General features: G+C 43.9%; 1 protein-coding gene across 2 annotated transcripts; it reads left to right on the top strand.

Annotated features, from left to right (window-relative positions):
• The first annotated feature begins 572 nt into the window (after nucleotides 1–572).
• Nucleotides 573–23,624, top strand: LOC120812198 (enhancer of mRNA-decapping protein 4-like). 2 transcript variants are annotated; one of them, XM_040168004.2, is made up of 30 exons: nucleotides 573–780; nucleotides 2,489–2,648; nucleotides 2,800–2,911; nucleotides 3,237–3,336; nucleotides 5,673–5,859; nucleotides 6,103–6,241; nucleotides 6,331–6,435; nucleotides 6,625–6,737; nucleotides 6,874–6,957; nucleotides 7,073–7,168; nucleotides 7,267–7,366; nucleotides 9,337–9,517; nucleotides 10,481–10,547; nucleotides 10,803–10,882; nucleotides 11,117–11,295; nucleotides 11,872–11,951; nucleotides 12,196–12,325; nucleotides 12,419–12,711; nucleotides 12,857–13,090; nucleotides 13,662–13,763; nucleotides 14,009–14,152; nucleotides 15,550–15,586; nucleotides 15,819–15,966; nucleotides 17,486–17,629; nucleotides 18,407–18,522; nucleotides 18,607–18,772; nucleotides 19,374–19,560; nucleotides 20,152–20,371; nucleotides 21,090–21,253; nucleotides 21,856–23,624. In XM_040168004.2, exons 1-30 carry the CDS (start codon nucleotides 663–665, stop codon nucleotides 22,037–22,039), a joined length of 4,170 nt encoding a protein of 1,389 aa, XP_040023938.1. In that variant the 5' UTR covers nucleotides 573–662; the 3' UTR covers nucleotides 22,040–23,624. The 2 variants fall into 2 exon arrangements, with proteins under 2 accessions (XP_040023938.1, XP_077953910.1); XM_078097784.1 differs by having other exon boundaries at nucleotides 11,120–11,295.
• The last annotated feature ends 631 nt before the right edge of the window (nucleotides 23,625–24,255 follow it).

Consider the following 24,255-nt stretch of genomic DNA (forward strand, 5'->3'; position numbering starts at 1 on the left):
TTATCTTCACAATAACAATATCTTCTAAATTATTTATTCCACTTGTATATCACTTATGGTGTCAAATATATCCAAATACAGTAGTTTGGAGCTTTAGTAGTATATAGATTACCGGGAAAAACACTTTTTCATCTTTCTTAACTAAACACTGCACACTCAAGAGCACGGGCCATTTAAATATTATTTACATCAGAGGTATTGCTATTTATTATTTAATAAAAGCAACAGTAAACCTCTGTCTACGGGGTCGGTCTGAATCATAAAGTCTTGGTGTTGGCCTACAATTTGCTGTTCCACTTCAAATGTTGCCATAGTTCGATCTGCACATGACCAAAAACCCTGAAAATGGAAATGAAGTTATAAGGAAGCCCAAGTCTCATGAATGTTAAGTTGTTATAAATAATTAAAACACTTTTAGAGGTTAAGGGGTGACGTTATCATAAAGTGTTTTCCGACAAAATGGCCCAAAGACGACATCATGCCTTTTTGTGAAACGTTACAATCTCGGAACCTCTTTAGAACGCGTGGAGGTAGGAACCAATGTCCTGACGCTAAGACTAGCCGGAACCTTTGCGCGGACATGACGGAAGTTTAGACGGTTGCTCTGGGTGAACGAAAGGAACGTTGACAGCATCGAACAAGACACTATTCTCTTCTCGCACATGAACCCAGTTTCCCCTGTCCCCCAACACATGGCGTCCAATTCCAACATAGATATTGAGGATGCGACCCAGCATCTTCGGGACATCCTAAAGCTCGATCGTCCCGGGAACACCACCGGTAAGTTGGACCGGGAATGAAAAGCGCCTGCGCTAGTCTAGACCGCAGATGCTAAACAAGCGCTAGCCTAACTAGCTAACGTTAGCTAAATAGGTACTACGCTAACGGGAGTTGGTTTAGCGCGCTCCAGCACTGGAGTAAAGTTAGCTCAATAGCAGTTGCACTACCTACTAAGGAAAAACACAATTTGTATGACAGTGGGATCATAGCTGTATTTTCTGACTAACTTTTCCGGAGCGACGCATGCGTTCATATTTGTCGTAATGACAGAGCGCTAACTACATTGGGATGGTGTCAGGTATTTTCTATAGCTAACGTTAGTGGGAACTGAGCTAACGTTACGAGCTTTGGCTAGCTTACGCCTTGGTCTATTTTTCTCGGCTAGGAAAGCTGGGTCTGTTGCTGCCCGGCAATAAATAAGTAGTTGGAACGAATGCTTGTGTAATCAAAATGATCTCGTCAAAATCTGCAGATATTTGTTAAATACTTCATAGCAGTAAAGTGATGCACATCTTAAGACCGAATCGTCTAGCAAGAAGTATTTGGGTGCTATTAGGAGTTAGCTTGAGCCTCCTCAACTGCGTAGAAGGTCGGTGTTTTTGGCTACTTTAAACATGCTCCTTTAGGCTTTGTTTAATGTTTCTGCAACCGAGGAAAGTCAAAGTCGTTTTGAAACTTGCACCTGTCAATAATGGTCGAGCCTTGTTGGGAAACCACTGACGTTACTGGTTCCAGGGAGGATGGAGAAAAAAAACTATATAGGTCTTCCAAAGGCTAAAAGTGTTTGCATTTGCTATTGAATTAATAGTGATGTTTTTGGATAAATAAAATATTCCCCCAGCTATCTAATAATGACTACAGTACCAGCCAAGCGTTTGGAAACACGTTCTCATTGAACATAATAAGAAAATGTGTCTAAACGTTTAAGAAAATACATTTTGTATTTATCTACACACATAAACGTGTGTGTGTATATATGTATATATATATATATATATATATATATATATATATATATATATATATATATATATATTGTATATTATATATGCGCTCAAATGAGCCATTCAAATGGCTCTTACTTGATGCCAATAGAAGGTTTGCACACCTGTCATTCTGATTAGTCGTTGCAGGCACACAGCACAGGTGTAATTGATAACGTTAATCATTAACTTTATCAATTAACGTTATCAATTAATCTCGTTAATCTGTGTGACTGAGGGGTTCCGGTAAGTGATGGCTGGGCACCAGCAAGCTTTTTAACAGTGCGTTGGAACTGGTAATTGTCAACTAATGTAAGGTCTATAGTCCAGGTTTTCCTTTGACATATTAAAATATGGGGAGAAACACTGTTGCTGTCTGCTTGGTAGGTGTGATTAGCAGCTTGCTGACATCACTGCTTTCTCTATATTATATATTAACAAAATATTTGAATTATTAAAACAATTACTATAGCTGAACAATTTAGCTTTAGTATTTATTGACCAATAATTCAATCTATAGTCTATATATCTAAATCTATAAGATGTGAATTGGAATGGTTGAAAGTTTATTTCTGTTACACCTCCTTGCAAAAGCTGTATGATTCCGTTTGGTGCTGGGAGCGCTGTCAAATAATGCAGTATTAAACTAATAATCAGCATCTCTTGACTGCTTTGTGTAGTTTCTCCCCCTCCTCCCTAAATCTGCATCTAACATCTCTCCTCAGATGCATCCAGTGATATTCTAAGAATGCCAACTTTAAATGGAGAGCTGAATGGGTTATTGGGAGCAGCAGGCCTTCTGGGAGGCACTGATCGGTCATCCATGTCGGACTCTACCAGACTCATCTCCACGGACCTGTGCAGCACTCAGGAGTGTCAGATAATGTATGTCCGTTACTCATTTAACGTCAACGGAGTGCAGTCTCTCCTCTATTTGAAATTTATGATTTAAAATGAAAAACGTTTTATTAAGCACCTAATGTTTGTTAGCAAACTAAGTCAATATTAAACTTGAGTGGGCATCCTGCAATTTCAGCTGCCTTTCTGGTGATGATGGTTCCACCTGTACCCCCATCACCTCCAACAACGTGGAGATAGTGGCAAGTCAGGATACCAGCATCAATAGCAAGGCTCGTGGCAGCAACAAGGTAAGAAGCCGAATCATCAGCATCAAACTATTACAGAAATGGAAACCCACTAATCACAACCATGTTCGACAGTGAAGCTGGTCGGGACGACTTACCGGAGTGACGAGTTTGCTTATGCACACGAGATGAGCGATGGAGTTTTATAACAAATGTCAGATTCCTGAATGAAATGGGGAAATTATTTATTTTTAAAGGCGTAAATGATGACAAGAGTAAACCACCTTCTTCTATGCTTCATTTTGGCCTTGGTTATGGAAAACCACAACCCTGTGGTTAAAGCAAGTAACAATGATCTTTTTTAAGAGTTTTAATTTTTCTCATGCAGGTAAAGATTCAACCTGTTGCGAAGTACGACTGGGAACACAAGTATTATTATGGCAGACTGATTGCTGTCTCCAACTCCTTCCTGGCCTATGCCATCAGAGGTGAGTCATTGACTTCCTGTTTCTATCTATTTATATCTTCAAATGACTCAAACATTTAAAAAGTACATGAGATTTTTAAAACGAGAAATGCTGCCACATTTTCTCGAATCCTAAAACAATTTTTTTTATTAAAACACAAACAAAGAAATCGGTGTATAAACACTAATGCTGCTTGGTATACTGATAGTAGAAAGGTGTGACAAGAAGTAAAAAGGGGTATGATAAACCATACTTTTAAGTATGACTGTGTTGTCAGAGGAGTGCGTGTGTTTATGTGGCCGTGTGCAGCACTGGATCAGGAACCAGAGGCTTGCAGCAGCCAGACGCTATAACTGCCGGTTGCTGGGTTTAGCTGGGGTCAGCCAGAAGGATGCAGTCAACAAATGATTTTTAAAGGAGATTAAAGCAGGTCATGAACCTCACTAGCTGTGCTCTGCTGCTCTAAGCTGGCTTCTTCATCAGCAGAAATGTACCAATACAACTTCTGAATCTGTGGATTCGGTTTTTACATAATCAGATAAGCACTTGTGTTGAAGCATTCTTCCGTTCAGACAGGTCTGTCTCATCAACTTGAAATGGACAGAAAAGTAAAACCATTACGTTCATAAACAGCATGTTGACACAATTCAGCATTTCTACTGTTACGTTGGTGTTTGAGCAGCTGTTCCCCTCACGACTGCATTTGAATTCATCACCATATGTGGGTTTTTGTTTTAAAAACCTTTCACCTTCTTACTTACTGTAGTAGCACCACCTGAACTCTTACTTATGCATAGGCTGGAGCTCCCTTTTACAAAACTATAAACAAAGTATTTTATAAAGCTGTTAAATGGGACATTTTGGTTTGATACATTTTTCTTTTAGAATTAGTTTTCTCAAAGTTTATTATGGCAATGGTCTAATATTGGTATGGAGCAGTGTTAATTTCGTCGATGAAAACTATGACGAAAATTTTTCGTTAACGAACCTTTTTTCCATGACTAAAACGAGATTAAGACGTGACAAAAACAATCTTAAAAAATAAAAACTATGACTAAATCTATTCTAACTTTCGATAACCAGACGAACATGTTACTTTTTCCCCCTAAATTCGCCCGCAGACAACAGACAACAGACTGGCAAAGTGCAGCGGTTATTAACGTGTCATGATGACGTCATGTACGAACCCAGAACGCTTGCAGCGCTGCAGCGTTGGTTCTTGTGCACCGACTACGGACCGCGACGAATATTTTACGCTTCGGCGAGTTTGAATGTGGCTTCGTTAGTTTAGCTCAGCTGTCTCGGTTTAGCTGACTGTTAGCAGGCTGAAGCCGCGCTGCTTCACAGAAACATGAAGACCCGTTTAAAGACTGTCGGACCTTTCTGCTCTGTTCTCTGGCGACGGCAGGCAGCGTTTCCTCGGTGGATGAGACGCTCCGTTACAGGCTTCTCTAAACACGTCTAACGCAATAAAGTCACACACTTGCGAATTTGTTAAATTGCCTTGCAAATCCATATCCTTTCATGTAATGATTTTTCACATGTCATTTATATTCGCTCACACAAACACTTCAACCATTTGTTCTTGGCCCGGCTCCTCCGTCACATTTTACAACCCATTGTGGCCCGCGAGTCAAAAAGTTTGCCGGCCCCTGATATAGACCTGTCCTAGGAGGGACATCTAATGGACAACCGAGTACTGCAAGCTAGACTATTGTGCAGCTGTAGACACAACACAGGGGGTCCCTGGGCCTGAGAAGGGAAGAAAAGGAGTTTAATATGGCTATTTAATGTGACAAATGTGCTAAAACTAGACTAAAACAATTACATTTTAGTCTAGTTGTCGTCAACTAAAACTAGACTAAAATGTTCTGAGTTTTTGTCGACGAAAACTAGACTAAAACTAAAAAGGATTAAAATGACTAAATGTGACTAAAACTAATATGCATTTTTCGTCTAAAGACTGAGACTAAATCAAAAATAGCTGCCAAAATTAACACTGGTATGGAGATATTAAGCCATGTGTGGTATTTAAGTACCGAGGTTTGATATTGTGACCACTAATAAGGATTACATTTTCTTTCCCACTTGTGGAGGGATCTAACCACAAGAATAGAGCGTAGCTAAATGCTCACAGCAAACCGTGACCATGTTGCTCTTGATAACACCCACTTCACTGTCAAACCAGCAAACCATCCATGTGTGCTGAGCACTATCGGGGGCTAGCATTCTAGTTTTGGATTTTCTCCCAATTTTCTCCCTTCCTCCTGCTTTGACAGAATGTTGATGCATGACCACCTGTGATACCCCAGGTTCCATGTTTAATCTTCATTGAAAGCCACATCTGTCCCCCCCAGGAGCCAACAACCATGCGATGATTCGCGTCCTGAGTGTGACTTTTGCCGAGCGCTCTCTGCTGAAGGGCTTCACCGGAGCTGTTACAGATCTGGCCTTTGCTCACCTCGACTCCTCGCTGTTGGGCTGCGTAGATGAGGCGGGCAACCTCATGGTCTGGCAGCTCACCTGCACTGGAAGCAAGATATTGTATCATTACATGTCGGAGAGATTCAAAGGGAGTGTGTAGGAGGGTGTGACGGTCTGTGTATTTCTCAGGCCATATTCAGTTAATGGTTGGCTTGTTTACTTCATCTGGTTTTTCGTGTGTACTTTTTAACTGCAAATAGTCACTGGCAGCATGCCAAACCTCATGGCGACCTCTTTTGGCAGTGATCACTGAAGATATAAATGGTCTTTTGCCTCATCTTCCTTAACCCAACGGCCCTCCAGTGATCAGGTGGTAGTTCATATCCGACGGCCGGAGGACTCTCCGCTGAACTCCCACCGTCGCCTCATCTGGTGCCCGTTTATCCAGGATGACAACCAGGACGACATAAGCCAGACGTTAGCCCTTCTCCACGAAGACTTGGTATGAATGTTTTTGCTGCCAAAATGCATCAGGCGTAGATAAAACCAGAACCGTTACCCCCCTAATTCACCCCCACTCTCCTTCCGTAGGCGGAGGTGTGGGACCTGGAGGCGTTGAGAGCCAACCACAGCAGTTGGCCTGTGGATGACACGGACGTGAAAGAAGGCCTCATCATAGTCAAGGGACATACCCAGGTAGGAGACAGGGTAGAACCAATGGAACCATTCCTAAGTCTCTATTCAATGCAGTAGATAGCATACTTGCAGACAATCATTTCTATTTTCATTAGAAAAGAAATGACATTGTAGTAAACTAGAGGTAGAAAGTTTTCCATCCGTTCCTTGCATCACTGACTGAGTGTTGTTTGGTGTCTGCCCCTCCAGAGGGTCAGTGAGGGGGCTCTGTCTCCGGATGGAACAGTGTTGGCCACAGCCAGCCACGATGGGTACATCAAGTTCTGGCAGATATACATCGAAGGGGTACAGGACAAGCCACGGTAGGCATTTACTTTCACACGTCACCCTGAAATGTGAATGTGGTCTGCTTTTTTTCTGCCTCACCTGCTCTGCACGCAACTGTGCTTGTGGTTTCTCACACCATATCTGCGTCTTTCTTTCATCCCCGTTGCCCAGGTGTCTTCATGAATTGCGGCCCCACGGAGGACGTCCCCTCTCCTGCCTTCTGTTCTGCGACAACCACAAAAGACAGGACCCCGAGTCAGTTCCCACCGGCGCCCACACTCAGCTTCCTGTGAAAATTGTGACGGACGTTTAATCATTTGAGGCTGTTTCTTTTTGTTTACCTTCTCTTTTCTCCTCTGCTCTTTTGTAGCGTTCCTTTCTGGCGGTTCCTTATAACTGGAGCGGATCAGAACCAGGAGTTGAAAATGTGGTGCACTGTTTCCTGGACCTGCTTACAGACCATCAGGTTATTGCTTAAATCATTCCTGCTATCTGCAGCTCATCCCATTTATTAACATTGCTGTTTCAAGTTACTAATGGTGCTGTTTTTATTTCATCTTGTAGGTTCTCACCAGATTTGTTCAACTCCTCAGTTCTACCAAGTCTGAAGGCCAGTCTGGACCTCGCTTCGGAGTACCTCATCCTCACTGACGTACAGAGGAAGGTCGGCACAATGTTTTCAGCTCTGTGCTTTGGCTGATGTTCATGAATAATCACGGTGAACTGCTGATGTTCCTCCTTAATGGGCACATTTCAAGCCTTTTTCTTCCACTTTATGAACACAAAAGCACTCAACCCTCAGAGACCCAGAAATACCTATTTTAGTCTTTTTTTATTGGTTTCGGGGGAGATGCAGAATATATTTGGTATAAAGCCTCAACCTCACCATCTGAATGACGGGAACGCTCTGCTGCGTTGACTTTGGACACTTGGATTTACCATGAGAATTCAATTTTTTGAAGATTGAACTTCTGTTGTGGAGACTGCAAAAAGAAGTAGTGTCAAAGCCGTACGTCCCTCAGTTTTAGTTAAGCCGTTAGTTAAGCTATTAAAGTTTCATACGGTTGTGATTATTTTGTCACAACAGGTAACTTTATAAATGGCGATGAATTGTTTTCACTATAAAATGAAAACGACTGCTTCGGGTTATGCGTGGGATTAGTATAAAGTGGGTACTTCTGCATAAGGGCAAATTGTGTGGCTTTACCTATTTTTCAGGGAGCGGTCAAAAGACCCACTAGAAAATTGCCTTGCAAGTATCCCTTCAACGAAACGTAATGTAATTTTTGTTATTCCGTCCAATGCCAGACAAGCATGTCTGTACCTGTGGATTAATTAGGTGTTCTTGTTTCATATTAAGACTAAGCTCGCTGCAACTTCTTAGTAAATCGCAAAGGCCCAGACCGTCCGGTGATCCTTCTCGTTCCAGATGGTTAAACCCTGATTAAATAAAGCCTTCTTTGCCTATGCAACATGTGAGCCGGCCAGGTAGATTTAATATTCTTTAAAGAGCCACTCAAAACTTCATGTGGTTAGTATGTCCGCTACAACGGTGCATTATTTTGTATATAAGTGTACCCACTATACCACTTTATCCTGGCCCCCAGCCTCCGGGGCCCTGAAAACACAGATTTGGGTCTGGGGTGGTTCGGGACGTGTATTTAAAGATTCCAGTGTCGAACAATAAACTAATCACAAAAAGAATATAGCAATGTTGCACATCACATTACACAGCCGAACAGGGGCTACAAGAATACATAAGCCATAGTTACATTCTCCAAACATAACTCAAACAACGCCTACCGCAATGACCAAATACAATAGGACAGGATTTAGAAAACCCATTTAAACACGTGCCACGACCTTGAGCTAAACATACCAATGACATTATTCAAGAAAGCAGTCAGCCGGTTCCAGAGATTTCAGCAAACCCCTCGGCAGCACAACAGCCAAAGAACGTCCACAACAGGAATCCGAAAAAACAAAAAACATTTGTTGAAATTCACGTACCATAGTGGTTAGCCATGATAAGAGTTTTCTTCCGCTTTAAAAAACTCCTGTTACAGTCAATCACTTCAGGAGCTTCTTGGGCCTTTTTTTGGTGTCATAGACTTGTGCTGATTCTGGTTGGCTGACAGTGCTGTTGATCTCATTCTGATGAGACCAGTTCAATTGTAAAGGCTGTAAAGATTCCAGTGAGCTGTCAAACATGTAGAAGTAGCCCTGCGGCATATAATGATCCAAAAACCCAAATTCTAGAGAACTTGCCTGAACTTTCTCTACTAACACCATCCCTAAAAATGTGCCCTTCACTTTGTCAACATCCACAGGAGCTGCATAACATGTTATGATGTGGTAAGGGTTTAGAGTTATAACGAGGATAACCGTCCTCAAAGAGCTTTTTATTTGAGGCGAACCTCAAACGTTTTAATTTGCGCAGCATGCCATCTTCATTTACTCTGAACCTGAAACACACATACTGACATTTACATATCGGTTCTCACCAGTGTTTCATTTATTAGACTATTTATTAGATGTTTTTTGTTGCGGGAATGCAATTTTCGAGCAGGGGCCTAAAAATGGCTACGGGCTGTGGAAGCCAGCTTCATACTCTGCTGACGCCCTTCTCACCAGGTTCTGTATGTGATGGAGCTCCGGCAGGACCTAGAGAAAGGAAAGGGCAGTTTTACAGCAGTGTCAGAGTTCCTGCTGACTCACCCCGTGCTCAGCTTTGGGATCCAGGACGTCTCCCACTGCAGACTGCGACACACCGAGGTTCTCCCCGCTGAAGAGGAGAGCGAGAGTATGACCACAGGTGAAGCCACAGATTCTGTTACATTCACATTGGCCGGTGAGCCAATGATGTCCTTTGAGTGCGTCATGGTGTCGGTGTGTCGTCAGTGACCATGTTGCCAGTTAATGTTAAACTTGACAAATAGGTGAATTTGGTGATGAGCTTAACTCCCGCAACGTTAGGCGTGTTCAGTGACCGCAGGAGGCTGCCTCCGCCATGCCGCGCCTCGCTGACTGCTCTTAATGTTTACCACCACAACGGACGAAAGCGCAAGCTATTTTATGTTATTTGTTCGACAATAACCCTTGAAATTATAATTTGACGTATTTAATCTAGGAGCTATTGGATGCAACTGTGGATGCAACATTATTACGTTTAGTTCCCGCAAACAATGTTAACTTGATGACGTGATGCCAGATACCTGCACTAAACCCCGCTCAGATGACAAGGCTAAATGTTAGCCACAACTAGCCATGTTGGAATACCACCATAGAGCATGAATCGGAATATTCCATTGCACAAAGTAACTTCAAGCTAATATCGTAGCTTATGCATGACTGCGTGTTGCAAAAGAAATTTCCCAAAGTCAACAAAGAGATCACTTGACCGACTGCTCTCGTTCTCACTCCAGCCGAACATGACATAGACGACTGGTGCAACAAACCCGTTGACTTCTCTCATTCACTGAGTGAAGTAACTGCAGAACACAGAGCTGGCCAACACATTTGTACTATGACATTAACCAAATTCAACTCGCTGTTTATTTCCTGGATTTCTTCTAAACAAATGCTTAAACAACACAGCTGTACTCAGCTGAGCAAAGACACACACATGGCTAACAACTGTACACCACTAGTTGTGAAGTGGATGCAATTAAGCGGGGAAAGAGTGAGACATCTAGTGTCCGTATGTCATCAATAGCACCTTGAAATGTGTTGCAGTATTGATACTAATTAGGTATTTGTGGGGGGTTTTCTCTTCCAGAGGGCACGCAAGGACTAACAGAGTCGAAGTCTGGGATCCAGATTAAACTTTACTGTGTCCACACCAAGTACGTTTCTTCCTGCAGTTCGATGTCAGGGTTTGGCTTGTTGGCTTGAGTTTTTAAAAAAGCATGTTTTTTATCGTTTCCGAGAAGCAATTTGGTTCAAATTAGTCAAAACCCAAGACCATCTTTTTATTTGTGCCAGTCTGGGTAAGGGAACCTCGCTGTTTAAATGCTTTGTGGTCTGGGACAGGAGATATGCAATGGGCCATGGCTTGATAGTAAGTCCTAATTGAGAAACACTTCTTTGTGCTTTCGTAGGAGTCTACAGGATGTCCAGATCTGGTTTCAGCCCAGCTCTCCAGTTTTCCTTCCCAATTCTGATACTCAGGATGGTTTTGGTAAGTCACAGTCCAAGGACAAATCCCTGTGAATGATGGATCACTGCGTTCACAGATGTTCTTCTTCTTACTGCAGAAACGATGTATCAACTCAACGTTGGTGTTTCTTTGGAAGCCGACCATTAAATTAGGAATAGGCAGTGAAGCAATTCTCCCAAAAATCGGACTACGCCTTTTGGTTCTTTTGTACGTCAAATACATCCTCAGAAAGGACCTACTCGTTTTTGTGTCCAGCAGGCTTTTCAGACAATCTCACTGACCACAGCTCGGACAAAGAATCAGGGAGCGGCTCCCAAACTGACCTAAGGAAGATCCCCTCTCTTCCTGCTACCACTGACTTCCTGTCAACCTCGGGGGCTAACAGTGGGACCAAGCTAATGACTCCAGATGCCTTCATGACACCAAGCACTTTGGTACAATCTCTTTCCATCCTCGTCCACTGCTTCCCTCCAGGATTCATTAGAGCAGTTTTGGTTGCTGTAGTGAAACTCCAGCATCAACCAGTTTACAAAATGGTCAAAAAACACTTCAACCAAAGAACATGCTTGAAACTATTCCTGTATGTTGCCTAGCAACAGCTTTCCCCATGAACAGCACTGTCCTCCTGCATATTGTGCCACTACTGAGAGACACAAGGCCGTAACCCTGTTTATCATCAGTCTTCTCAAACTGAACTCGCCTCATGCTGATCCAAAGATAAAGCGAAAGGCTGGGAGATCCAGCACGAAGTAGAAGATTTATAATATTAATATTATCTGCAGCTTTTTAAATGTGGCTGTCATGAGAATTTGGTTGAGATGTGACCTGATGTTGCCTTAGTTAAGTTCAGTCCAAGTTTGTCCAAAAATAATGCTGGTTGGAAATTCATGTCAGCTGTCGTTGTGTGTGTACATATAGTTGTTCTTGTTTTTTTTACCAATGATTGGTGGTTTTCAGAAACATTTAATCATAATTGCATCTTGTTAATGACTTTATTTGTCTGGTTCCAGGTACCAGCATCCCCGGGCAGCAGCGCCAGCAGTCTGACCGTTGTGACAGCGATCAACAGCAACTCTGACTTAACTAACGGGTGAGCTAAGATTGTTATTAAGATAAGATTAATACTGACCATTTTGAATTTAGAATATGATAATAAAGGAAACATCAATTCCATCTACATCCTCGTAGCAGCTCAGTGGGGTTGTGTGGGCTGTTATGTAGAATGTGCTTCTTCATTGCTCGATTCATTCCACAAACAGACAACTGTAAATATTCAATAGAATAACATACACAGTCTCCTGCTCTTGAACATTGACGTCTGTGTCACTGTGTAGCGCTATGGATGAAGTCGGTCAGAGTCCAACCAGAGCAGAGAACAGCAGCAGCAGCAGCAGCCTGACACTTTCCAGCAGCAGCCCAAGAGCTGTTTCTGCAGTGCTTCTGCCTGTACTTGAGAACCTACAGGTAGGACACAGTCCCAACTTCTAACAGCCTCTTGATACACTAAATATGGAAGGCCTTTGCTCTCATTAGCACACTCCTCATCTGCATCCTCAGGCATTAGCATCCCCCAACGGTCCTCTCGCACTGGACAGCCCTCAGGTTCTGGACTCCCCCCTCCTTCCTCCTCTGGCTTCTCCGACCAGAGCCCGCTCCCCCGACGTCATCTCCTCGGCCTCCACCGCCATGTCCCAGGATATGCCGGAGATCGCATCGCAGACCCTACAGCTTCAGCGCAGCCACGTGTCCATTTTGGAGCCGGTGCCTCTCTCCGCCCTCCAGACGGACAGCATGGCTTCCGCTGCATCTGCCCTGCACCTGCTCACCTCCCCGCGCTCAGCCAACAACGGGTATGTTTACTGAAATAAGAAGATCTGTCGGCAAAGTATGTCTATCGTTTTAACAAGCATGCATTCAAAACATGTTTGTCTGGGATTAAAAGCATACAGACAAACCTTGTGAAAACTTCACTGTGGGCCTAATTTTCTGTCTCAGCCTGTTGCCGCCCGAACTTGGGGGTGCAGATGGTCCGGTGGGCGGGGCAGGAGGAGATTCTGAGCACAGACTCAGCCACACCCCGTCCCTGCTGGAGAACGCCTTATTGCAGGAAAACCCCGGGGTCGGTGGAGGCTCTTCAGACGGCAATGTGGGCCACACATCGTGGCCGGCTGCGCCCGACATCACCAGGGAAACCAGGAACAATCTAAGGGACAACGACCTCGGAGAATAGTAAGCGTTAGAACATGCAAATACATTCAACAAGTAAAAACACAAACATTTCCACGGGGGATAAGGAAGGTTTTACCTGGGATTATGTCTAATGGAGGGAGAGATGGACTACAGACAAAGAGTTGCTTATGATGTATCTTTGAGATTTTCAATGGCACGCCTGAATATTTAACTGATTTGGACTTTGTAGATGAAGCCTAAACCTCTTTTCAAAACAAGATACAATAACAAACGGATCGAGTGACAATCTGAGGTTGTCCGTCGCAAAAAAATGATACCTGGAGGATTTGCATTGCATCCTGAATGAGCTGCATTGCAGCTCATTCAGGATCTCAATACTGGTCCACTTTAAAGTATTGCTCAACCAATTTGTTACTTGGACTAAAAAAAACTGGTTTGAAAAATGATGAAGCTACCAATTATCATTTAAAAGTACATAAAGTGAAAAAATATAATAAGCCAAGGGATGATATGGCGTTAAAAAAATGACACAACCGTTCTTTCATGTCTGTTGGAATTGTTGTGATGTTGGTGTCAGAAACTAAAGCCAAAAGTGTCCGCTGTGTTGTAGTTCGAGAGAGGAGTCGAAGGACAGAAGCCTCAGCTCACCTTACCATCGGCGCTCCTATCACCTCACACAGATCGACAGTCAGGACGCCGGCGGGGAACAGAGGTAACGCCGACGAAAACACACCGTCCTTTTGTTTGTGCAGAAAAGACACGTGTACAGTGTCGAACTAGAAGAGATTAATCACAAAACGGGGAACTTGACAAATTCAGTGATTTTAATTCCAGCCCCAATAATGATCGAGGATTTGATGGATTTGAGGACCTCAAAGCGCAGGCGTACGCTCTGCTGCGTTGATTGACAGCAGCTGTCTCACTGGTTGTGTCTGTATGTTTCTGTGTTTGACCCAGTGACCCGAACGATGAGGGGTCCGGCCTCGTATCATCCACAGTAAATTGCGGCTCTCGTTCCTCTCACCGACTACCGGTTAAGGACTGGAAGACCTCACCACGAGCCTCGCCCAAAGTGAAGAGGAAGACCAAGAAAGATGACGGGTAAGTCGATGTTTGCTAGTGAAGCAATCGCTGTGAAAGAACAAGTGCCTCTGTGTGTGAAGTCGGTAGGCCTGTCGCAATATGCGATAAAATTATATATCGCACATTCTCTGAAATCGTGTGCAATAATTTTTGGTGGTGCGATATTCATTTTACATATAAAGAAACGTCACCCACATTTAAGCGTGCACACAGACAGCGGACACCGACTGGTGAAGAGAAGCAGTGAAGCCAACTAAGATAACTAAGCTAAAATCTTACCCAAAACAACAACCATCCGCCCGGTCTTTCAACCTGAACTACTGTCGGTTCCTCCGGACTGCTCGTTCGCCTCTTTGGGCGGGAGGAACGCTGTCCCCCGCACCGCCGTCCTGCTTTCCTCCCGAGCCGGCCGATTGTTAGCGGCGCCGGGCCGCTCTGTCTCTCCCTGGAGCCGCCGAGCACGTTGCTCTGCCGTTGGTTGAAGCTCCGCGTTAAACCTCCCCGGCTGCCGCGGTGTGCCTTTCCGCAGGACACATTTTCTCGTGCCCAACCGCGTCGCCCCAAGCCCGATGCTTCGCCCGCTCTGTGTCCCTTGCACTTATTATTATTTTTGTATTATTTATATAGGATATATTTTTTCATATTCCGATTCTAATGTCTAACTATCCTGACAAATAAAACATTATTTGTTCTTTGAAATGGAATACTTTTATTACTATGCTATTATATTTTCATTATGTTATCCGTGGCATAAAATGGTCTGAAAATTGGAATAATATCGCAATAAATGTTGCTGCAATAATCGCACAACAAAAATGTGATATTGTGACAGCCCCAGACGTCGGGTTGAAAAGGTGTTTGTGGTTTCAGCTTCGAACTGATTTACAAAAACATGAGTGAAACCTTCAGTTGACTTAATCTCATACTGTGAATGCCGCGGAACGGACAAATAAATAGGATATTGGCACCACTATCAATGATAGAGAGCCCTGAGGAGGCAATTACCTACGGAGTTCCATTAATGTAGAAACAAAAACGATACAATCACAAGTGTCTTTTAAGCTTTTTCTGATGTTTTCCCGGATGCGTGTTCACTGTGAGACTGCGTTGCCGTTTTACTTCCACTGCTCTTCACAAAAAGTAACTGGAAAAATAAATAAAGAGCTCCCAATACACCTCTGAACTTGATTTGGCACAGAGTGCTTTTGACAGTTTTATGGCTACCATTCAGACAAAGACACAGATGTGTTTGTAGCACCAGATGCCGTATTAGTAGCAGACTACAGTTGACCAGATATGCTTAGAGTGAGGCTCAATATTGATCTTTCAATCTAACGTTCAACAACGTTAAACTTTTCAGTTAGTTGAAATATTATTGGTAAAAGTTCTTACTCATGCTTTCTCATTCTCCTCAGGGAATTGTCTCAGTCCAGGCAAATGGACTCTGGTCAGGTAAGGTGATCATGAACATAACTGCAACAATGTTACTATCAATGGAGGACGATATATTTTGTATTTGATTTGTTCTCTTGGAAACGCATGATAGATTATCTATTGTTAATCTACTTAAAAAAACAACAACATGTGTTATCGAATTGTTTCCCACTTTTATCAATGCGGAACTAATGATTAAGTAATTTATGTGTCTCATCAGCACTGAAAAAGATCTGCCCTCCACTCTTAGATGAATGCCGAAGTGCAGGACGAGCTGCTGATGCTCCTGCGTAGCCAGCAGAGGGAGCTCACTGACCTGCGTGGGCAGATCGAAGCCATGCAGAGCACCATCATGGCCCAAGTTGAGCACGTCCTCACCAACCACCAGGAGCAGGAGCGTATCCTTCTGGCTTTTTCTCAGCTCACGGACTCATTGTCGCAGCTTTGCGAGTGGAACGCGACTACGAACCGATGCGTTTGAGTTCCCCAAAAGAGCCGTAGACGCTAGCAAACATGAATTTATTTTAGCAATCTGAGGCCTGGAGTTACCTGGAGCAGTAGGCCACAAAAGGCTTCTGTTTATGGGAGGATATTTCTAACCTATGGTTGCATACTAACTAACTAACTTAAATACACAACCAATCATCATGTAATGCAGACTGTAATGTAATATTACTCCATGGTAGATTAACAATATGTCTTCCTTTGCGTGACATAAGTTCATCGATAAATGTAATAATATGCAGTAGTACTTTACGGCAGGTATTGTAATGGTACGTTCACACCGAACCGTTTCTCGCGGGGAAGTCAGTGCTATTTTGAGGAAAGTAGTGTCAAACGCAAAAGTTAAAATATTCCATCTTTGGCGACAAGACACTGCGGCGCGATACAAACTGCCCCTTGTCGTCACTGACATCCTGCAGACTGAGCTGTACGATACATCTTCGTACCTTTATTGCAACCGGTCTGGGAAAGACCTTGCACTTTTAACAAACCGCATATAACCATATGTGCCTTTTTACAATATCCCATCACTGCACTGAATATAGTACAATTAAGTCTAGGATAATTATATTTTTTTAACGACACACTGATACAAAAAGGATATTTGTTCAGTGAAAATGTGTGTGTGTGGCTCTAAAGAGCCGTTTGGTTGTGCTTAAGCAAGCAATGTCTCTCCATGGGACAGGACCCTCGGCATAGAAGTATGATGCGACAGCGGTGAGGTCCAGTGCCCGAGCCGAGCACCGGCTAGCACCATGTACTGCTGGAAGCGCCAGTCATCCAGACGAAGTTTCTGTTGGTGAAATTCACCTATAGATGCTATTTACTACAAAAACACGACGTTTGAAGGTCAGACATTAGTAGGACTTACACAACAAATACAGAGTTGCTATGTCTTTCACGGTTAGTGCGGAGGAAAAACAATGGCAGATGGTGGTTAACCACGCCCCCTCTCCGTTGTGTCAGGCGCGAATACGCAACACACGCAAATTGACCACAAATAATCCCCATGAGTCCTGCGGTGCGTTTAGAGCGATTGAGGCAACGCGTTCAGTGTGAACGTACCATTAGGATGAGGTGAGTATTTCGGTGTGAACGGTACATCATACATGTGAGCTCCATCCCTTTTACTCTTAAATTTCCATTAACGTCATCTTGTTTTCTTTTCTTCATTCAACATTATATTAACTCTAAACATTGCAGTCTGCCATTGTACAGTCCACAATGCATTATGGGACAAGTCATGTACTCTGGAAATCAAAGTATTTCTCCCAGACATAAATCCCACATCCCACACAGCTCAATACATGTGCTTTCAAACACGGCTCTCATCTTTTCTCATGGATTTTTACCGAGCTGTTGATGATTTGTCCTCTGCATATTGTTGCGAGCCTTGACCTCTCGTGACCCCAGAGCGGAGACTAGAGCGGGTTCTGGCAGAGAGACAGAGTGACCAGCAGCAGCTTCAGGAGCAGCTCATCAGCACCCTTAGCTCGGTGCTAACCAACAGGATGGACAAAGTGCTCCGTGAGGAAATAAAGAAGACCGTCCCACCAAGTGAGCACATGCACATTAACAACAGGCCCAAACAGTTCTACTCTGACCGCGTGGACTGCGAGAGAGTGGTCGTCGACGTTTGTTGCCAGATGAGGGGGGTTTTGCTTCCATTTTGTTATTTTGGCAGTAACAGTCGAGGATGGTTTTAAGCATCATTAACATTCTGCTGAACCTCTTCTCCATCCTCTTACAAATCTTTGCTTTTTTGTGTTGTCGCTGTCCAAAGTTCTTCAAAAATGGGTTTCTGAATGACACTTGAAGGTGTCTTGTAATGTTTTGTTAAACTTTCTTTTCTAACTTATATTTACAAATGGGTTTTCTTTCTCGTCATCGTGCACCTCAGACAGCTCTGTATTTAGTTTAGGAATTTGCTTTCCGAGTTTTGGGCGTTTTGCAGCAGGGCAGCTGCATTTATGTTTGTGATGCAATGATTTTTTTGGCTGAACATCTGACTGCCTTTGCCTTGACTGTCCTCTGGCAAATGAGATGGCGTTCACCTTGCGTCGTGTAGAATCAGGGATCCCATCGGTGGCAACCGATAGATAACAATTGCGTCTGGGAATAACCCAGAGAATCGGTCACTAAACTCTTTTAAAACTGGCCTGGAAACCTTTTTATTCACGAAGGCGTTTTTTACGCTAACTTTTCTTTTTTTTTTTTTTTTAAACTGTTTTGCTATCTCTGTCGCACTCTGAGGTCTGCTGATGAAGAGTGAATAAAACGTATTATTATGATCTACTTGGGGCCCTCTTATAATCCGTCCCCTCTCTTCTCCAGGCATCTCTAAAAGTCTGGAGCCGGTGACGGGGCATCTGAGCAACACCATCGCTGCCAAGCTGACCGCTGTGGAGATCACACTGAAGGACAATGTCAGCAAGGTGGTCAAGTCCAAGGCAAGTGGATGTTGTCCCCCCCCCCACACACACACATACACAGTCCCCCTCCTGCCCATCTCACTGTAAACGCTTGTGTTACAGAACACGACGGATGCGATTGGTCGAGCAGCGGCCGAAGCGATGCAGGGGCCCATCCAGGCGGCCTACAAAGACGCCTTCCAGAGCATCGTGCTGCCGGTCTTTGAGAGAGGCTGCCAGTCCATCTTCCAGCAAATCAACAACAGCTTTAAACAAGGCACTCAAGAATGTAAGGCGGTCAAGCAGCGATGTGTTGTTTTGTCAGCAAGTAAATAAATGCAGTAATATATCACGAATATCACTATGTATCCCACGGCAACACAAGATCAATTAAACATTCCTTTCAGTCTCTGGATGTCCAGACACGAGAATGTTCTGCTTAAGGCTCTTCTATTGGTGCTTTACCTGCAAATCTATTTAAATAACCAAGACTGTTATAATGTGTACAAAGGGGAGAAGCACACTTCCCCTGCAGTAAATGGGGAGGCCACAGTACTCCTATGAGCGTGTGCGCCCTTGTGAGCTTGTTCCAATTTAATTTGTAATCCCTGACCAAATTGTGGGTTAATCTTTTTGTGTGTAAATATTGATTGTAACTTTTGTGAATGCTGTGTTAAGATCCACACTGCTCCCTAGCTACAGTGGTGTCGTTAAAAGCCATATTTTCTCCTTGTTTCTGGTGCATATTATGACGCGCAAAAAGGCCACAGGTGTAATATTTTTCAATACATCACGCAATGTTTCCCGTAAGTCGTCGTATTCCTGGAAGGACGTAAAATCCAATTCTGTATTTTGAGGACTGATTTTTCTGTTCACCTTCATCTCCGTAGACATCCAGCAGCTCGAGAGCCACATGAAGAACAAGAAGCAGAGAGAGCAGGAGACACAAGACCCTGTGATCAGCCAGCTCCAGCAGACCATCGAGACCTTCCAGAGCTCCACCGATCAGCTGGCCAATAACATCACGGCTAATGTGCGGGCCGAGGTCCAGCATCAGATCCAGATGATGGTGGGAAAGTATGTGTCCTGGAGAGACCACACCGTCAGCTGCTTAAGATTAGAAAGCTGTTTTTTGGTTTTATTTATTTTTTCACACTTAAGTATAGGATCTAGTCCATCGCTCTAAATATGAGCCTGCTGCTGTTAACTCTCATTCGTCGTAGCAATTGATCCGATAGCAATGATTAACATTCCAGGCAGATGTGCGTATCAGCAGCTGCCTCTGCAATAAAGCCCTGGCCTCACCCACTGCCTATTGAGCAGGTGCATATTGGGGCCGGAGAGGAGAAACAAGCAAGGCTTAATTGGTACCGCGGCCCGGTGGTTGGGGACCACTGCTCTAGAGTTCATAGATGTGTCGGAGGGAAGGGGGTGGAGGAGGGACAAAGTAGTTGGTCTAAAACTTTGCTGTCTTAAAGGAATTGACAAATGGAGATGGAACATTACATTTTTTAAGTAATAGCTTAAAGGTTATGGTAACAAACAGAAGGTAACGCCCTCAGAAAGTGTTGGAATGGGTGTCCCTTGATTGGGCCATCCCACTACGATCCACTAAAACCCTCATTATTTCTCACGTTCTGTCCCTCCTGCGGTTTGTCTCTTCTGCAGTTTGCAGGAGTCGATTCTGAGCCATGTGCAGCGAATCGTCAAAGGCGAGGTGAGCATGGCGATGAAGGAGCAGCAGGCGGTGGTCACCTCCAGCATCATGCAGGCGATGAGGTCAGCGGCCAGCACTCCCGTCCCCACAGCGCACCTCGACTACCAGACGCAGCAGGCCAACATCCTGCAGCTCCTCCAGCAGGGCCAGCTGAACCAGGCTTTCCAGCAGGTAACACACACACACATACAGCGTTAACCAGGTGTTTTGCTGTTCACATTGCGTGCTCAGCAGCTGAGCTGTATTTCCAAACTTTTGATAAATCTTTGTACATTTAGTGTATTAACTGCTGCAGACTCATCTCATGAGATGTTTATACGAAGCAGCATGTCAGTGAATGGAAACCCATGCTGACACACATTAACCCATGTGGCAGAAGGAAAAAGCTTCCCTTTTCTTCAGCTTCGGCATAAAAGACTTTTTTTTTTTTTGGTGCGGGGTAAATTTGTTTTTTAAACAGTAATTACTAGTCACTATCAAAATGCTTAAATGTGTTTGGGATGCATGCGGATACACCGCCTCCCCCGTAGCAGACTGACATGGCCAAGAAAGACGACCGTACTTTCTTCAGACATTTATCTGGATGGCTTTACATTACATTACATTACATTACATTTAGCAGACGCTTTTATCCAAAGCGACTTACATTACACTTTAAACCCATGGCTTTTCACATTTTGCCCAGGGAGCAATTAGGGGTTTAGGCTCAGGGACACTTCGACTTGAGACATGGGGCAGCCGGGACTCGAACCACTAACCTTGCGGTTCCCAGCGCTACCCGCTCTACCCCCTGCGCCACGACGACCCTATAGAAGCAACATACAACCAACAAGTCGCTTCTGGCTGGAAGGTTTCTCCCTTTTTAAGCTGTTCCTTCCTTTCCATCCAGGCTCTGTCTGCCACAGATCTGAACCTGGTCCTGTATGTTTGCGAGACCATTGACTCCCAGCAGGTGTTTGGGCAGCACCCGTGTCCTCTCAGCCAGCCCGTGCTGCTGTCGCTCATCCAGCAGCTCTCCTCCAACCTCACCACCCGCTCTGAGCTCAAAATCAGGTGAGGTTATTAACAATGGCGTTCATTTTGTTTTGTCTGCTTATCATTTGTGGATTGTTTCTAGACAAACCCAATCAAGGTCCGAAGACAACTGACACATGACGATGTATTGATATCAGTCAATAATGATGTAAGGAAGCAGAAGGCTTCCTACACAGGAAAGTAATGGATGAGCAATACAAAGTGTTGGACAACATGGATGGTACTGCGATATAAAACATCTGTATTACAGAGTTAATGAGTATCTGCGGTATCTATACATTCTGTGTTTCACCCCACACCACTGTATTAGATGTAAGACTTGTTGAGCTACGCAGCAGCAATAGCGTTTAAAAAAAACAACTATGAAATGTGTCCGTTAGTAGGCAAGGATCGCTAATTAGCACAACCTAGTTATGGGTTAAATAATTAAGTATGCTGCAAATATATGTTGTTTGTTTATAATTCATTCAGGCATCTGTGTAGAGTGCATTGTAGTTTTTCTTTATTGAATCTCAATAGACCAGTACTCCCACAGCAGATTCTTGGCTTTAGATGTTCCCTCCAGCCCACAATGTGGACCCAAATGTCTCTTCTGTCCTCATCGTCTGTCCCCGTTTCAGCTACCTGGAGGACGCCGTGATGAATCTGGACCACGGCGACCCGCTAACCCGAGACCACATGTCCTCGGTGCTGGCCCAGGTCAGGCCGAAGCTCTACACCTTCCTGCAGCAGGACCCCCACGGCCCGCTCAGCAAGAGGGCGCGCCGCCTGATGATGATGCTGCAGGGCCTCGTCAGCCACTAGTGCAGCAGAGCCGTCTCCTCTATAGATAACGGATAACACAAGCCCGTTCTTTTCTTTTTGTTGTAGTTACGAGTGTAGTTGAGCGCAGTTTCTCCAAGGCCCGGGCGGTTGTTGGGTGGAGATAGATTGGAAGACGAGAGTTTGCTTGGTTCGAGAATACAGATCTCCACCCGTCTTCTCCTTTTTTTCTGAACATAACTTGAATGCAAGACAATAATGGTCAGGACAACTCTTAAGTCTGCTGTAGATTCTTTAAGACCTTCGTTTCCATCGCTCCACCAAGAGGTGTCCTGGTCGTAGTCCCTTTTTTACACTACGCATCTCATCAGGCTTGCGGCACCGACACTTTTTTCTTTCTTTTTTTTTTTTTTACAATACTGACCAGTATCCTCTTCAGAGCCATCATGGAATTCGGTTGCTGCCAGATTACCGTGTCCTCCGTTGTTTTTTTTTAGACATTCATGTTCCTCCCGGCGACCAGAAGTATGTAACCCTCAAAGACATTTCATGTCGGCGGCATATTTTCTTTCAGTTATTTTGTAATAGGTTGGAGAGGACAACCTTGCCAGGCCGAATGTGTCTCTGTTCTGAAAAAGATCAACAAGCCGCATTGTTGTTAATTGTATTCGTTGCTGCGGTAAGAAATAACATTTATTTTAAATAGAACAAATATTTGCGAAGGTGCCCACGGCTCAAAAGAATTCCGCTTTAACAGTCTGAAATGTTGGGAGCTCGACATTGGGTTCTGCACGCCGTCCACGTGTACATCTGTTTCCCCCCTCCCTTTTTATGTAAACATTTAGCATTCATAAGACCTGTACACCTGCTTTAATAGTTGTCAAACTAGTTATAATACATAAAACACTTGCCGATAATGTTCTTTTATCAGATTATTCCAAATGTTTGTGAAGTTAATGTGCAGTTCCTCCTCATAGACTCTAGGAAGCAGCACTTAGTTGGACTGCAGATGTGCACCCTTCCCGTTATTTTAGGTTTTAGGATGCATTCCTGCTCTTCCAGTATCTGTTTTACCAAACGTTCTGTTTCTGTACTGAGAGCGTAGGGTCATTTGTGTCCGGCCCGTTCACCCCCTGCAGGGCGGCCACACTGTTTTGTTGATTGTAAAATAAAGTTATGTTGGTTTCACCTGCGTGTTTAGAGTTCTGTTGAGTTTAAATTTGTCTAGCAAAGTGCCTTATTGTATTCATGTTTGGGCCTTTAGACAAGTTAAAGCATTATCCCATTGTGGTTCCTTTTCTTTTTAAAGCGTTTGTGTCTGAAACGTTGACGGCTCCAATTGCCAAATATTCAACCCGCGATACATTTGATTTTGGACGGACATTTGAATGATCACGCAACAGAGCGGGAAAGCGATGCCATTCAGACTACTAGCACCTCCACTTCTGGGTTTTCTGTCCTCAGTCCAGAGGACGGGTCAACTCCTAAAGGCGGCGCTGTGTGGGAGAAACAGGCAAGAGTATGCTACTTTTTTTCCTCCGTCCATTCTACGTGGATGCTTATGTTGTATGTTGTATATTTTACATTTTAATTTTACCCATTTTGGAATAATAAAAAAAGTTGTTTACTTGATTGTGTCTTTATTAGTCCTGTACCCCTGCGTAACAGTTGTGACCTAAGGTTCAAGTGAGCGGCTTCGCTGTATTTTCCCTCCATGCTACTAAATTCACTGGACTGCTATGCAGTTCATACGACGCGTTCAACAAATTTTTATATTTTTCTGGATTTTTTTTAGGGCTACAGTGGAATCTCTTGTGCAGAGCGAGTGAGTGAGTGACCTTTCACCCCATTCTGTCCTTGGCTCATCTGCTCTGCTGCAGCAAACTGCATAATGTTTTGGATGGTATTCTCGCAGGCCCAAAGACCTCTAGTGGTTGTAGCGACTCTCAAAACTACTCACAGGCTCAATATCTTTTTTAAACTTTTTGTTTAAATTTTGTTTTCATCCCTGCCCATCATTAATCTCTCGGCCCCTACATATTAATCTTGACCTTTCTGGGGGCTCCAAACACCTGCATTACACTTACAAACGTTTTACAGAGTAGTCGGGTCAACAGATACAAGGATCTTTAAACTGCTGAATTAGACCGTAATCCCGGTTTGGTGACGCTTTCGAACTGCACATTACCTTCAGTCGTATCTTGAATCTAGCACTTCAATTTAAACCAGGGGACTGGTGCTTTGCCTGCAGCTCATCA

This window comes from Gasterosteus aculeatus, chromosome Y, assembly GCF_964276395.1.
Source record: "Gasterosteus aculeatus chromosome Y, fGasAcu3.hap1.1, whole genome shotgun sequence".
Taxonomy (NCBI): Eukaryota; Metazoa; Chordata; class Actinopteri; order Perciformes; family Gasterosteidae; genus Gasterosteus; species Gasterosteus aculeatus.

Coding starts and splice junctions, on each gene's coding strand:
- LOC120812198 (XM_040168004.2), top strand. CDS start 663: ATGAACCCAGTTTCCCCTGTCCCCCAACACATGGCGTCCAATTCCAAC. Junction 6,958..7,072: donor CACAAAAGACAGGACCCCGA/GTCAGTTCCCAC, acceptor GCTCTTTTGTAG/CGTTCCTTTCTGGCGGTTCC. Junction 12,712..12,856: donor CCGCGCTCAGCCAACAACGG/GTATGTTTACTG, acceptor TTTCTGTCTCAG/CCTGTTGCCGCCCGAACTTG.